At 39.8% G+C, this 16,274-nt stretch overlaps 1 protein-coding gene across 1 annotated transcript in view; it reads right to left on the bottom strand.

Moving 5' to 3' along the window:
* The window catches only part of lsm12b (LSM12 homolog b), a 98,645-nt gene that overhangs the window by 47,075 nt on the left and 35,296 nt on the right, over window positions 1–16,274 (bottom strand). The window contains exon 2 of the mRNA XM_060939452.1: window positions 9,216–9,349. Within this exon, the coding sequence (XP_060795435.1) occupies window positions 9,216–9,349 (134 nt within the window). The remainder of the gene's footprint in view (window positions 1–9,215; window positions 9,350–16,274) is intronic.

Consider the following 16,274-nt stretch of genomic DNA (forward strand, 5'->3'; position numbering starts at 1 on the left):
GAATGTGATTGTCTCAGTTCATCTGATTATTTAATTAGCCTTTTACGTTTTATCAGTGAAAATGCATGCATGTACATGCATGTTGCATAAATTATAACACCTATCCTGTTTTAATAAGAGTCAACCCACAATCAATGTTGTCAAATCAGTCTTAGTTGAGCAAGTCAGTAACAGTATTTCTCTCTTTCACCATAAATTTTTTTTATTTCACTGATTCTTGAAACTTTGGCAAAAACGTGTCCCACTAAGAAAAGTGGGAAGTCTATTGGAAATTAATAACATTTTCATAAAAAAAAAAAGTTATAATCAGGGGGTCCTTTGCACATATTGTAAGGTTCTTTTATAGGATTGTTTTTATTTTATTAATTTAATGATTATATGCTGGCCACTGCCTACAAAATCAGTTGTCCTCGGATAGGAGCTAATCATTTCAGCTTGATTAAAAAAAATTAATAATTTAATTGAATAATACCTTTACTACATGAAAGAATACATTGTTATATGTATTTAAAACTGCAAACAGTGAGTTTTGAACGATGTTTACTATTATTTTGTGGTTGCTCAAAATGTGTCCCACATATTCATCACCACCATCAGATATTTACAAAAAGCAATAAAATCAGGCAACTACAAGGTCAACTATATTCCCGAGGACACTCTTCAAACCTTCAGCTCTACTGCATGCTTCCAGATTACTCAAGCTCCTGTAAGTTTGGTATTTTCTCTTAAACTTGTTCATATTTTTGGACACTGCTACAGTCACAACCATAGCATGTCAACACCGTCACTTTTGTATAAAAAATATTAGATCGGATGACGACAAATGTATACTTTTTAAGAAGAGGTCTGAAGTAGCTAGCAACAGAGGGAAAACAAGATGGCTAATGTGAACAACTCCTGCATATGTGAAAGAGTAGGCTTTTGTCACCACTGTCAGACGTCACCATCAGGTTTTCTGTCTGACGGTGGTGACACACAGTCTGATGGTGGTGACAAAAATCTACAAATGACCCTCAACGGAGGCTAGAACATAATTGTTGAGCACAATAAATACCAATATAACGTGATGTTTCATTAACCTCTTTTATATTTATATAATTCCTCCTATAGAGGGCTACCGCATGACGTCACCGCGCCGTGAGATTTTGTTAGGCGCCATATTGGAAGACCAAGTACATGCACTCACAATATAAAACAAAGTACGAGCGAGAGTAAAGTGACACGATGGCTGATAATTCTGGTTATGTGAGTACATTACCAGCTGCAGAAAGGGCACGGTATGTGGAGAAACTGGCTGTGATTGATGGGTTTGACCCATATGATAAGACTCGCGGCAAAGGAGAATGGAAACGTAAGGAGGACCTGACTCCAATTATGCCATCTGTTTGCTACCCAGACATTGTAAACTATTTGTTGTTTACACCCAGTGCCTACACTGCTGATGACCTGAAAGCCTACAAAGGGCTACAGGCTTACAATTATGTTGTTAGTGGCTTGGTTCGTGATATTACAGCTGTTAAGAATAACCTACACATAGTTATGGCCAAAGTAATCTTGTTGATATTTATCTTTTAATAAATATATCTTTTCAGTTGAAAAATTAATACTTTTTGTTACTATTAAGGTATCCATAATTTAGGTTAATTTATCCACATTATACATATGTATTTATGATATATGCCTACACAACAACTATGCTTTATTTATATAATAGGAGGGAGAGCAAGCCCCAAACCATCCTAAATTATTATTAAATTGTAGTAGTCTGGGAGGCTTGCTCCTCATACAGTTATCAACTTGGGGCCAATTTAGCATGTTTTAAATCTGAATTTCTTGCGTTTGCTTACCTCAAAGTGTCCGCAGATCATGCAGACTTATCCATTATATCCACATTTTTTTGCCAAGTCTCACGTTTCTTTCAAGTCTACTGTTGGGCCAATAAATCATAAATAAAACAGCTCAGATTTGTTTAAGTCGTTTGCCACTCCACTTTATTCTCGTGGGTTCACATACCGCTGCCGTTATTTCCCCCTAATCACGGGTTTGTTGGTCTTCCAAAATGGCGCAGGGTCTGTTTACTTCCGGTTCCGGGTGACGTCAGTGAAATCCCTCTATATTTCTTCCCTATTGTCCAACCCTTAGGGGATGTAGTGTGCCTTTCCTCTCTCTCTCAGTTCACTATTATGCCATGTTCATTTGGCTGATGTCATTTGGGATGCACATAGGGCACCTACTACCTACCTATATAGCACATAGTATACAGTGTCCCTTCTCCAATGACTAAAGCCAAATGGAAATGGAATGACCTTTAACCAAATCCAACATTCATAACATCTCCCTCAATTTCATAGTCATTACACTCAACTTTGATAACAGTTTAAGATGTTAGTGATGCATTGTACATTATTCCCACTGGTAATAACATTTCTTATTATGATGATTTGATTTTTGATTATATGAGGATGGAGTACTTTTAAAAATGATATTGCTTAATTGTACCTTAGGCCTATATTCCTTGAAAAAATTTTATTACATTGCTCAGGATTATTTTTTTGGACCAAATAGTTAAATAAAGTTCTTAAGCAAAAAGCCATTGACTTTGGAATTGAAATTTGGAATTATATGTTGTAATGAGGCCACTGTCACCACCGTCAGTTCTAAAGTCACCACAGTCAGAGGGAGTTTTATTTGTTTTAAATGAATATACTTACATGTTTCTTCAGTGCTGTTGAGTTATGAAAGTAATAGTCTCTCTTAATGCAAAAATAAGTTTGTTAAATAAAAAAAACAAAAAAGCAAAAAAAAAAAAACCCATTACTTTGTCTCCTTAGGCTGAAAGTAAATATTGTATAATTAGATCTTTAAAGGAGTACACATGAAACTGTATAAAAATTGAATAAAAGTGAATATTCAACTTAAGTGTATGTGTGCTAAGAATGCCAGATAATGATTTAAAAACTCTAAATACATATTACACCAAATATATACAAAATAATTTGCTTTTTATTGTGTCTGACGGTGTTGACAAAAACAAAGTAATAGCTGAAAAAAATGCCTATTTTATGAAAAAAAAAAAAAAAAGAGCTTGCACCAGTACATTGCTGAACAGGCAAGGCCTTGTCCTATAATGATATACCTTTAGATTTTGTAATTCAAGTAACTTTTTATTTTCAAAATTAAAACCCGTTTTACCCAAAATCCCAAGAATCAGTGATTTATATGACTTTGGTCTATAGCGTTCAAAGGCCTCAGCCTTAAAACTGGTTCCTGCTGTGACATCATGCACTCAGGGCTGGCTGGCTCAGCGGGGCAGTTCGAATGCCAACTTTGAGGTCGATTTTAACTCTCAAAAATATATTTTTTTATTCCCATTTATGCAGCATACAAGAGTCAAGGATGGAGATACTATCCACTCAAATTTATTTAAAAATAAAGGTTCTGCGTATCTCCTTTAAAATTACTTGACAGGGTCCTCACCGTAGACCTGGTTTTGGTCTGGGCACACCAATATTGCTTAGCTATTTGTCTATCTGGAAACATTTTACGGAAGAGGGCACCAGCATGGTCTGCTGTAGCTAGCTGCATATTGTGCTCCATCAAAAAGTTGGTGAAGCTCACTTCGGTCTTTGTGACAGCCAAATCATTATTGAACCGTGTGTCATCAACTTAGGAGTGCTAGACCTGCCTTTTGCAGCCTGCTTATGTGATGGGCAACCTATGCATCTCCGAATGTCCCCAATGCCGCCGTGAGAAAATGAGAAGTCTACCGAACAGACCGTACATCTCCCGTGGTACTCCAACTTCTTTGAAACAGTGACACAAGGAAATACCTTCATGTACTTGGGCAGAAACTTGGTAAGCTTTCTCAGCCTTCTTTCCCGACATGTTAAAATCACAAAAAATGCGACTCAAACTCGAAAAATCTAACCTGAGAACATTTTAAGCCGCCAACATCACAGCTCCGTCTGTATGGCATGTGTGTAAAATGTACTATGCTTCCGGTTTGCTGATTACCACCGTAACTGCAAATGGCACATGTGCAGCTTTCCAGGCAGGCACATTTGAAAGCTAGCAGACAATTTTTTTTTTTAAATTAGCAACATTTTTGCTTTACGCGGGAAAATAAAGGGCCTAAGCGGAAAGGCAGGACCTAGGGTGTTCTACTTCTGGTGCCCCTTGAGAGTGGCAGCCAGTCACAGCAGCTCCTCTCTTACTTTTCATTCTTACCTTTTTCATGTTCTTTAAGTTTTTCACAGTTTACTTAGTTTCTTTTAACTACCATTTATTTTACTACACGAACTATGTTCGGAACATGTGTTTTTTCTGCTCGTTTGTGGACTTCTGTTCACGCTCATGTCACGGGAGCCAGCGCACAGCCATGGGTCTATTTTTATACCAGGGAACAGCTGCTAGCACTCAGTAACCGCTGTGATCCCCGAGGAGGTTCTAGATATATCATGGGAATTAAGGAGGTGGAGAAGGGGAAAATGTGCCGGTGCTGAGCGTCGTGCCAGAAAGAGATGCTACAAACCCGTCCTTACATCCATTACCATGCGGAATGTAAGATCTCTTCCCAATAAAATGGATGAGTTAGCGGCGCTGACTCGGCACTAGCGGGAATACCGGCAGTGTAGTCTGATGCTGTTTACAGAGACATGGCTAACCGAGCTAATCACGCTTGATGGCCTCCAAATTCGGCATGCAGGCAGGACAAAGGAGAGCGCTAATAGGAAAGGAGGGGGACTGGCTGTGTTGATCAACGATTGATTGTGTAACCCAGGACACATCACTATTAAAGATAAAATCTGCAGTAAAGATATTGAACTGTTAGCCGTTAGCATGAGGCAATATTATTTACCAAGGGAATTCTCGCATGTTAGCGCGATAACTGCTTACATTCTCCCCTCTGCTGACAAATGCGGCATGTGACGTCATCCACTCAGTCACAAGCGGACTGCAGACACAGCATCCACAGGCTCTCATCCTGATCTCTGGGGATTTTAACCATGCTTCCCTGTCCTCCACTCTCCCCAACTTCAAACAGTACGCAACATGCAGCACAAGACACAATAAAGACACTGGATCTGTTTTATACCAACACCAAGGAAGCATATCGTACATCACCCCCCCCCAAGCCAATCTCATCACAACTTGGTGCATCTCCTGCCAGTCTACAGGCCAATTGTTCACAGACATCCAGTCAATACACAACAGGTGAAAAGCTGGACTGATGAGGCTTTGAAGGACTGCTTTAGCACTACAGACTGGGATGTTCATGAGTCCCATTTGCTTCTCAAACAAACCCTGGGTCACTCCTGACCTAAATGCTCTCCTGAATGAGAAGAGGGTATTCAGATCAGAAAACAGAGGAATTGAGGAGGGTGCAGAAGGAGCTGAGAAGAAAGATCAGGGAAGGCAAAGACCGCGACAGGAGGATGATGATTGAGGACCAGCTGCAGCAGAGTAACATGAGTGTAGTCTGGAGGGGCCTTAACCATCTCGGGGCTTAAGGAGTCCAATAGGCAGCTTGGAGGAAAGTTGCAATGGGCAAATGACCAGAACAACTTTAACAGATTTGATCAGACATCGGCCCTCCCCCCAAGATCAGCCCACTGTTACTGCTACTGCCTCTTCCTGGTCATCGTCACCCAGCCCACAGACAACCTCCTCACTCTCTCAGCACCCCTCAACCATCATACCTCCAGCTCAGTGCTTCACATCTCCATGCGCAACACTGAGCACTCAGCTGTCCTCTTTGTCCTTCGACAAAGGACAAGTCAAGAGGGCACTGAGTAAGATGAAGGCAAGAAAGGCTGCAGGTCCTGATGGCATCAACCCTGGGCTCCTGAGGCACTGTGCTGACCAGCTGTGTGAAATAGTGCAGGACATTTTCAACTTGAGCCTGGAACAGTAAAGAGTGCCGGTCCTTCGGAAGATGTCATGTGTAGTTCCAATACCAAAAACTGCACACCCCACTGAGTTTAAGAGATATAGACCAGTGGCGCTGACCTCTTACCTGATGAAGGCTCTGGAAAGACTTGTTCTGGCACATCTCCGCACACTGGTGGGGCCAGCTATGGATCCCCTGCAGTTTGCCTACCAGCCAGGCATTGGGGTGGAAGATGCAGTTACCTACCTGCTTCATAGATCTCTCACTCATCTTGAAATGGCAGGAAGCACTGTTAGAATCATGTTCTTTGATCTATCCAGTACCTTCAACACCATCCAACCAACTCATCTGAGGAGTAAGGTGGAGAGCGCAGGGGTGGACAAATCATCTTACCTCGTGGACTATGGACTCAAACAGACCACAGTATGTGAGACTAAAGGACTGTGCATCAGACACCATTCTTTGCAGCACAGGGGCTCTACAGGGGACAGTCCTGGCCCCATTTCTGTTCACACTTTACACTGCAGACTTTAGATACAATACAACTACCCGTCATCTATAGAACTTCTTGATGACCCTGCTATTGTGGGCTATATCTTAGATGGCGATGATGGCAAGTACAGAGAACTGACAAGGAACTTTGTGGACTTGTGCCAACAGAACTCCCTCCAGATCAATACAAGTAAAACCAAGGAACTGGTGGTGGGTTTCCACAGGACGAGGCTCTCTTCACCTACCCCACTGAACATTCAGGGAAAGGACATTGAAATCGTTAGGAGCTACAAGTACCTGGGTGTTCATCTGAACGATGGACTGGACTGATCTCACACGCCCTGTACAAGAAAGGCCAGAGCAGACTCCAGGCCTTTTGAGTACAGGGTCCACTTCTGGACTCTATGGTGGCATCAGCCATATTCTATGGAGTTGTCTGTTGGGGAAGCAGAATCACAACAGCAGAGAGGAAAAAACTGAACAAACTGATTCAGAAGGCAGGATCTGTCCTGGGCTGTACACTGGACTCAGTGGATGTAGTGGGGGAGGGGAGGATGTTGGCCAAGTTGTCATCCTTAATGGCAAAACACCTCCCATCCATTGCAGGAGACAGTAGCAGCACTGAGTAGCTAGCCTGGGCCCACCCATCTTAAGTGTGACGCAACACGGGGGGCTGTTGTGAACTTAGTCTGGCAAGGCAAGCTATCTCCAGCTCTTCCAAGCTCCTGAAAAATCAGGAGCCAATCAACTTTGAGCATCTCCAACGGCCCTGGGTAGAGGCGTGTTCAACTCCATATTCTATGGAGTTGTCTGTTGGGGAAGCAGAATCACAACAGCAGAGAGGAAAAAACTGAACAAACTGATTCAGAAGGCAGGATCTGTCCTGGGCTGTACACTGGACTCAGTGGATGTAGTGGGGGAGGGGAGGATGTTGGCCAAGTTGTCATCCTTAATGGCAAACACCTCCCATCCACTGCAGGAGACAGTAGCAGCACTGAGTAGCTAGCCTGGGCGCAGTGACGTAGTAGAACTGCGACCGGAAGCCATAGATTGTTTACAGAATCTATGCCAGAAGCGCTTCATTCACTAGAAACATTATGAACATGGAGCAGCGGCAAGCCTTTGACACAGCGGTAGATGCTGTATTGAAAGCATTCAACGGGAAGTTCTCATTGAAAACGGAGCAAAGAGCAGCCCTGGAGGTATTTATTGAAAGGACGGACGTTGCTGTAAATGAACCTTTTTTTAAATTGTCAAACATTAGTTCTAATCAAAGTAACTTCCACATACATGAAATGGTCATCAGTAATAATTATTGACTTGTATTTCTTCTGGACTTCATGAACATCTCTGAAAATAAACAAAGACCAAATGCAGTATTAAGTAAAATAGGTTTAAACAATTACATTTATAATTCTCTTTTTGCCACTCATCATAGAAAAGAATACAATATAATTGAATCGAGTAAAGTCTTTGTCATTAGGTAAGCTTGGACGTCCCTTTTTTATTTTGCGTGGCGTTTTGGATGGTGTTGGCTCTCGTGGTCTTTTTTCTGTGGGGGCTTCAGATGTGGCTCCAGTGGCTCCCACAAACTCACTCTCCCACTGTCGAAAAACGGGCAGGTCCCGTTCGAGCCGCATGAGAGTACTAACACATCTCGGACACATTCTCTCTGACTTTCCGATGTCCTGGGAAACAGTGAGGCCAATGTTCTCGAGTCGTTCCGCTATCGACTGCGGCTTTGTCCTTCTTTCAAATAAGACACTACAATGCGAATACACACCCGCCACTCGCATGTTAACTTTACATGTTCGACAAAAGTAGTTTCTCTCCATTTCTGCTCGTGTTATTGTCCTCTTCAGCTCCTCCTTCTTCCTGTTACTCAAGCAGTTTCCGTCGCGTCACATACGTCAGAGGAAAGAGTGATGTGATTGGTTTAAGCTTCGTCACAGCCTTTTCTGGCTTCGACCAGTAGCAAACTGAGGCATTTCAGGGAGGCGGGTCAACCACGCACTTTGGGAAACGGTTGGGTTTAATATCTATGCCAGACCAGTGCTCGCAGAGCTTTGAAGTTGCGTTAGCCAGACTACTGAGTAGCTCCTTCAGTGACCAGCTCCTCCATCTGCAGTGTGTTAAGGAGATATACAGCAGCTCCTTCCTCCCTACTGTTGAGAGACTGTACAACCAGCACCTCACCAAACAGCACCAGTCACTCCTCACAATAATGAACAATACTGTTCAGATCACTTCTACATCCATAGAAACCCCTCTGAACGTATACTGTGTGCACTGACTATAAGCATCAATACTTTACAGCAAACTGCTAGCTACACATTGTTAAAATGGCTCTTGTACATTACTATCTGGGTAATAATACCTGTGCAATACCACCTTTGTAATACACTTAACTATACATCTGCAAACCATTTGATTTATGCAAATTTGTGATTTATATAAATAAAATTTAAATAAATAAATATAAAAATCACTTTTTTATATACTTGGTACTTTTGCACTACTCCTTCACTGTCTTTACATATTTTGTAACAATGTAAATTTCCCCTTGTGGGATAAATAAAAGGCTATCTTAGGGTGATGTTTCAGGAATTTTCTACCCAAAGCAGGGGAGTTGGAAGGGCTGAGATTTCCAAACATGTGTCTGTCTAGTAATGTTGCCCGAGGATATCTGAAATGACTACACATCTCTTCAGATCATAGAAAAATCGCATACGAGTGTCCCTTCACAATGTACATGTAGTTGCCACACTAAAAGCTCCATGTGGCTGGCCCTGAATGGAACAAAGGGTCATGGAGGACAGGGTTCTGTGTTTACCTTGCTGACATTCAAAGATGCTAGAGGAGGAGGGGTCTCTGTACGGTCATTAATGGTTTCTACGTCAGAAACGTAGGCCAAGTTGATCAGAATGATGTCACTGAGGTTGGGCTTGCCACTGGAGGAAGCACATTCTGTCAGGAGGGTTAAGGAAACCAAAAAACAAGCAGCTCGGACTTCACAAACTGAAATTCTAATGCTTAAGATATGCAAAATGATACTGTTCATGTGATGCTTTTGTGACCGTTTATTTTTTGTGTACTAATGAACTATGCAGTGCAAATATTAGACACCAAACAAGGTCTAATTAAATCAAATCCTTTCACATGTAAAATCAGAAAACAGAACTCTGTAAACAAAGAAAAAACAGATCATTGCCATCTGGAATACTAAGCCTTCGTGAGAGGGAGTGGAGACAAATTATATACCAGATTTGAACATTTCCCAGAGAATTCACTGCTGAGACAGATCCATTATATCAAATACTAACTTGGCCACATCTAGAAAAGCTTTCTGGCTGCATGATAAATACATTTTAGCAGTGTTCATCTGGAAAGCTGCACCTGTAAAAATACTTTAGACAAAGCCAAGAGGAACGATACTGGGTTTCTTACAATAACTTCCAACATTTACAAAATGAGGCAGAACCCAATCTCAACATGCAGCCGAGCAAGTTAAGGGTTTAAATCAAGTCTCTCTACACCATCTCAGCTCACAACTTTCAGGTCACTAATGCAGATCCTTAAAGGAGTATTGGCATTTTCTATCCACTGCATCTGTAGGATGTGTCCAATTAGGACCGACATTACCTTCAACACATTACTGCTGAGAAAAGATATCAAGATGCATTACTTAAAACTCCGACATACTGAAAGTCTAATGCAGGGATCACACTGATCAGTGGTAGTACAGCAGATGCGACAGATTTTCTATTGCTTGCTGTGGTTTGGTAACAGAACGGTTGACACCGCTAACAATGTTAGTGAAGTAGGGGCAGAGTGTTCGTTCAAGTTGAACTCTATACAACTTTGATGAGCATTGTGTAATGCTCAATGTTCACATTAAGCAGATTCTACCATAACTGGATCCATTAACCACTTGCCCACAAAATAAGACATTTTTCTTGTCCTTTTTTCAGTGAGGTAATATTTTCAATCTTGAAAATATGGTATTTGGTCTTCTAAAACAGCACGTCATTTAAAAATACACTGAGTATATCAATAAAAGATTTTTAAAGAATAAAGTTCTATTTCTTTGACATATCTGACAGACATAACTCCCATTTTAAAAATCACTTTCATTATCCCTGTTGCTATCGTCAGTGAATTTCTGTCAGATGACCTGACGACAGACTCCGCCATCATGGATCTTTGGTAGTTATCGTGTGGAAGCAGGCTTTATAATTTTTGGGTGTCAACAGATAGTAGGGCTGCACGATTATGGAAAAAATAATAATCACGATTATCTTGATCAAAATTGTAATCGCGATTATTAATCACGATTATTCTTGATGTTAGGGAAATCACTTAAATTTTATTTCATTATATTCAAACTAGGGGTGTGCGATCTGACGATATAAAATCGTTAAGAATAAGAACGAGTAGAAGATCGCAGACGATCTGCCAAAGTGGAGAAATCGTATAGATTGCCTTGGCCAATGAGCGCAATAACTTTTTTTTTCCCCCCCTTTGGGTACAATAACTTGACGTTCTATGCTGGTTCCCGCCGACGCGGCAGACGTAAGATGATGTCCTTAACCTGTAGAGGGACTGAAAATCCGCAATCGCGGAAAACGGGCGGAAATTGCGGAATTATGCATCTGAAACGGAACTTATTGTCAGAAATGGAATCTACACATTCTAAGCTTGGGGAGGCTGGAGCCGCCGATGGGAAAACGAAACTAAAGCCGAGCACCGTGGCTCTTCGTCGGGCTGGAGCCCGGGATAGAAACGAAACCTAAGCGAAGCCCCGCAGCGCGCCTTCGCGCCGCGGGGCTCCGCTTAGGTTTCGTTTCTATCCTGAGGTGGCGCGCCGTGCCCGCACTGGTTTTTTGGGCAGAGTGCAGAGGTCTCTGGCTGTCAAGTTTGGGGAAGCTTCTTTAAATATAAACTACATTTCGAGCACAAGAGGCTGGTGCTAGCAACATTCAAACAAAAACAAAAAGCCTCCCCACCACCAGTCTGGACCATTTTCAAAAAGCTATTTGGTGTTTTGATACTTAAATCATTTCAAAATAACCGAAGACTGTGTGTTAAACATTTCATATTTTACTTTCTTTTTTATATTCTAAGAATGCACTTTATCAGAGTGATGTTTACTTAGTGGTGTTGTCTTCACAACCAATAGTGCACTTTATCAGTGTTAGTGTGTTTACAATGTTTGCACATGCAAAATTGCTACTATTAATTAAAATCTGTTCAGAAAGGTTTGTAGCCCCAAAATGCCTGTTTTTTTTGTTTGTTTTTTTTCAATGGAAGATCGTGATAAAAAAATCGAAATCGAGATTGTTAAAAAATCGTGATATGACATTTTTGCCATATCGCCCACCCCTAATTCAAACAAACGATATGAACAGCTTTCAGTGCAGAATGAAATTTAAAAGAGAAATTCTGATTTCCAAATGACAAATAAATGAAATTTATCCAAGAAATTACCAAAGGATGAAGGAACTGAAAACTCAGTTGCAACAATTACATAGCATTATACTGAGGCTTACAAGTTTTTAGCTAGAAAGAGCAGCCTATCAACATGCTCTGGCTTTAAACAAGAGCGAAGGCAGGTCACAGCATTGCCTCCAGTGCTAAATAGTCTGTTCTGGCATAGTTAGCTTTTCTCTCTCACCTCAATCTGTTACCTACTCTCACGCCATTAGGGGGCGAACCGACGCATGTAAGGTTTCATTACTCCGCCTAAGGCTTGCTTGCTTATTTAGGCGGAGTAATGAAACCTTACATGCGTCGGTTCGCCCCCTAATGGTTTGGCGGAGTACTGGTCAAAAAGTGCTTAATCATATACAGCAGAGCTCGGATTTTAAATGGAAATAAATCGCGATTTTCATTTAATTTAATCGTGGCAGCCAAAATCGCGATTTTTGATTAAATTCGATTAATTGTACAGCCCTAACAGATAGAGTTGAAATAGCTTAACAGCGAAAAAACTATTTCGTTCACGAGAGAAGCCCACAGTTATTTTTAAAATATGCTATCGTCAGTCTAATGCACCTGACGATAGCAAAATTCAAGCCCTCACCACGCACATGTTGACGGACGCAAAGAGGAAATTCTACTGCGCATGATTTTTGTGACAGCAGACATTTACTTCCGGGCAAGACTTCATCAAATAAATCAAGGTAAGATTTTCAGTCAGCTATCCTGACGATAGAAATTTTTGACGATAGAAACATTGAGAATATATTTGTGCATTCATATTAAAATTTTTCTGGAGGAAAACTATCGCAAGTTGAGATAAATCAGAGCCACTTGCAACCCTTTCAGCCGACAGGCCATTTCAATGTGTTATTTCCCCGCGCAAGTGACAGTCGTGTCTATCGTCACTGTTCTGACAGACTATGAGATTGCTATCGTTAGTATATGACCGACAGGTGTGTGCTATCATCACAAAAATGACAGACTTTGTAAAGTGTGATAGCACACACACCTGTTGGTCATATACTAACGATAGCAATCTCATAGTCTGTCAGAACAGTGACGATAGACACGACTGTCACTTTCGCGGGGAAATAACACATTGAAATGGCCTGTCGGCTGAAAGGGTCGCAAGTAGGGTTGCCAACAGTCCCGATTTGCCTGGGACGTCCCGAATTTTAGGTGAATTTAATTTGTCCTGCGAGGAACAGCTCCCGTCCCGTATTCCAATCGCAGTCTTTGATGAAATATTTTGTCCAATAGTAGCAGACTGGTGATTGAGGACACATTGAACCCTTCAACTAAACCGTCCGTTTGTGGGTGATGCACGCTGGTGCGGATCGGCTTAATCCCTAATAACCTATACAGTTCATTCAGTGTCCGTGACATAAACGAGGTGCCTTGATCAGTCAGAATCTCTTTTGATAATCAGTAGAGTTACCCACATTAAAATATCCAAAACGAGAAAAGAATTTCAAAGGAAGAAGGAATGGTTGGAAATTTAGCCACATTTTGTATGAATGAATTCTGTTATGTATAATAATAATAATAATATAGCCTTGTATAAGGCCTGTATTTTTATGCTACAAACAATTTTTGTTTTGCCTTTCTCCTGTATAAACAGTAATTATTGAGTTTTAAAATTTTTCCTTGTATAAACCATTTCATTTTCCTGGGAAATGAAAGGTGTCAGTAATTAGCAAACAATAAAGGTTACGGTCAGTGAATTATGAAATCAACGGTCCCCTCACAGTCTAAATAGATCATAATGGAAAGGTTTATGAAAGGAAAAATTTTAAAAAACTCAATAATTACTGTTTATACTGTCCCTTTTTTTCAAATTGTTCTTAAAAATCATATAGAATTTTTTTCCACATTTTATCTTAGGGGGATTTTTTCCTAGGGCTTTATTTCCATGGGGTTATTTTCCTAGGGGTTTATTTCCATCGGGGTTTATTACCTATGATCCATCATCATAGGCCTTACTACCATCAATATCATGCCTTCACAGTCATGGATAAAGCATTAGGCCTACCAGAGTACACTGCATTAAATACTGTATATAGGCCTATCTATTATAGCCATACCAAATAATGTCAACTTATGTCATTTTGTTTTGCAACTAAGTTGACTTAAAGTTAAGTAGAAAATATGACAAAAAAGGTGAACTTGAAATGTTTTATACTTTCCTGTGTTACTGTATAGTTTTGTTATTCCTAAAAATTCATGTTTCAAACTTTTAGATTACCTGTCAATTGTTAAGGAACTGATGGAATTATAGTGATATTGATGTATGTAATTACATGTATACAATGTACTGTTAATAATACATTCTCAATAAGTATCAACTGCATAAGCGTCATTGATTATAAAGATTTTTGAATTGCATGTTCTCTCTGATTGAAAAGAATGCATGTATAATGTTTCATGTAATTTCCACAATACTGGTATTTTACAATTGTTGATTTCAATTTTGAAAATAAATTTATTTCAATATTTTATATTTGGTTCTAGTGATGAGGTATTTAATATTACTAAATGTCAGATTAATAATGTAAGAAACAGTTTTGTTGCTATTGTCATCTAGAGTGTCTGTCAGAATATGATGGCAGACGTTAGTTTGTCTGTCAGATTTTGATGATAGAAACCGATGTGTTTCTATTGTCATTTAGCATGTCTGTCAGAAATGATAATAGAAATGGTGGTTTTCAAAGAGAAACTTTTTTTTTTAATTGTGGAACATATATTTGCTTCATATGATTATATCATACTCTGGCAGACATTCTATATGATTTTCATGACTTTCCTCCATGAAAAAGATTGAAAATTGTGGGAGAGTGTCTGTCAGATAAAGACTGATTTTGTCTGTCAGAATGATGGTAGAAACACAGGTTAATTAAAACGGCTTTTATTAATTAGTTACCAGAACTACTGTCCTAAAATGTACTATGAATGTCCAAGACCCCAAATGCTACTAGAAAAACTTAATAGAATGATAAAAATAATCAATTCAGCAATTTAAGGAGATGGGAGTTAACTGGCCTCTGTTATGGTAGAATCTGCCATTAGTGTATCCTAGGAACCTTCCAGGTGTTTTGACCAATCAAACCAGTCAGATTCTTAAAGGGGCAGTACATCTGAAATAGAGTTTTTCTTGAAATCAGTGACTCATGGATCCAACAAGCTTTCCTCTTACACTCGTATCCTCCTCCTCCCAGTCCCAAAACTACTAAAAGCAAAAGACCTGTAGCACAATCACCATGGACTTGTTATTCATACAAAGTTACAGGAATGCGCAAAAACATTTAACAGAATAAGAAACTGCAGTTTAATGTAGATCACTATCAAATGTGAATAGTAATTTATTTAACAAAAATAAGGAATAATCCTGAATAATTGGGTTGTTTTTACATGTAAATGTGATGTTCCACACATTTTTATGTACTGAAAAAAATGTTCTCTTTCCAGTTATATTACAACAATGAAAAAGTTGGGGGGGGGGGGGGGGGGGGGACGGACAACACAGATACACTCTGCTCCTGTATTACTTTCAAAATGCAACAATGTCAGTTTAAATATGATTACGTTCAAGCTGAGCTTTCAGCATGTTTCATAAGTTTGAGGGAGCAAAGGGAAAATATCCATTATATTAATACAACAGAGCAGCTAGCAAATGTCCTGTAACAAGTCAAAGGAGAGTTCATTGCCCTGGAAAACTGGGTAATCTTCCCTGGTTATATGCAGAGTGTTTTGATGAAAATTAAGGGCTTAAAGAGAAAATCCTCTGCTTGATCAAAGTCTGACAATGCTGTGTTAAACTTGATTTCAGAACACTATGATCGCAGCATGGCCTGAAGTGCATTGAACATTACTTTTAAAATGAACAAAAAAAAAAAATGTTCCATCTAACGCTGAAAAGATGCGCAACTGGAGAGAGGAGAAAACTGTGAAAAAGGCAGCAACAAACTTAATAAAATAAAAATAAATAAATTGCCAGCAAAATCGTAAAGTATAAAATCACCCAAGTTCAAAAAAAAAAAAAAAAAAGCAAAGCAAAGACGGGGCCAAAGCATGCAACACGGGGATCACAGTGGATATCTGAAAACAAAAAAAAACAAAAAAAAAGGAAAGAGACAATTATGCTGAGGAGAGGAGAGAAAAGATACACCAACAAACAAGAGTCAAACATATGAGAGAGAGAAAAGAATTGCGAGAAAACTCCACGCATTCCAAAGCAAATGCGTCCATGACCACACCAGCTTTCATGAATAGAATAATCTGCAGACCTTTAATAAACATCACAAAATAATACATTTTAAAAAATGTGTTATTCGCCATTACACTTTAGGGCCAATTGGCAGGTTTTCTAAAAAAAAAAAAAAAAAGTTACATAAACATACACTCAGTGCGTTTA

Source organism: Neoarius graeffei, chromosome 14, assembly GCF_027579695.1.
Source record: "Neoarius graeffei isolate fNeoGra1 chromosome 14, fNeoGra1.pri, whole genome shotgun sequence".
Lineage (NCBI taxonomy): Eukaryota > Metazoa > Chordata > Actinopteri > Siluriformes > Ariidae > Neoarius > Neoarius graeffei.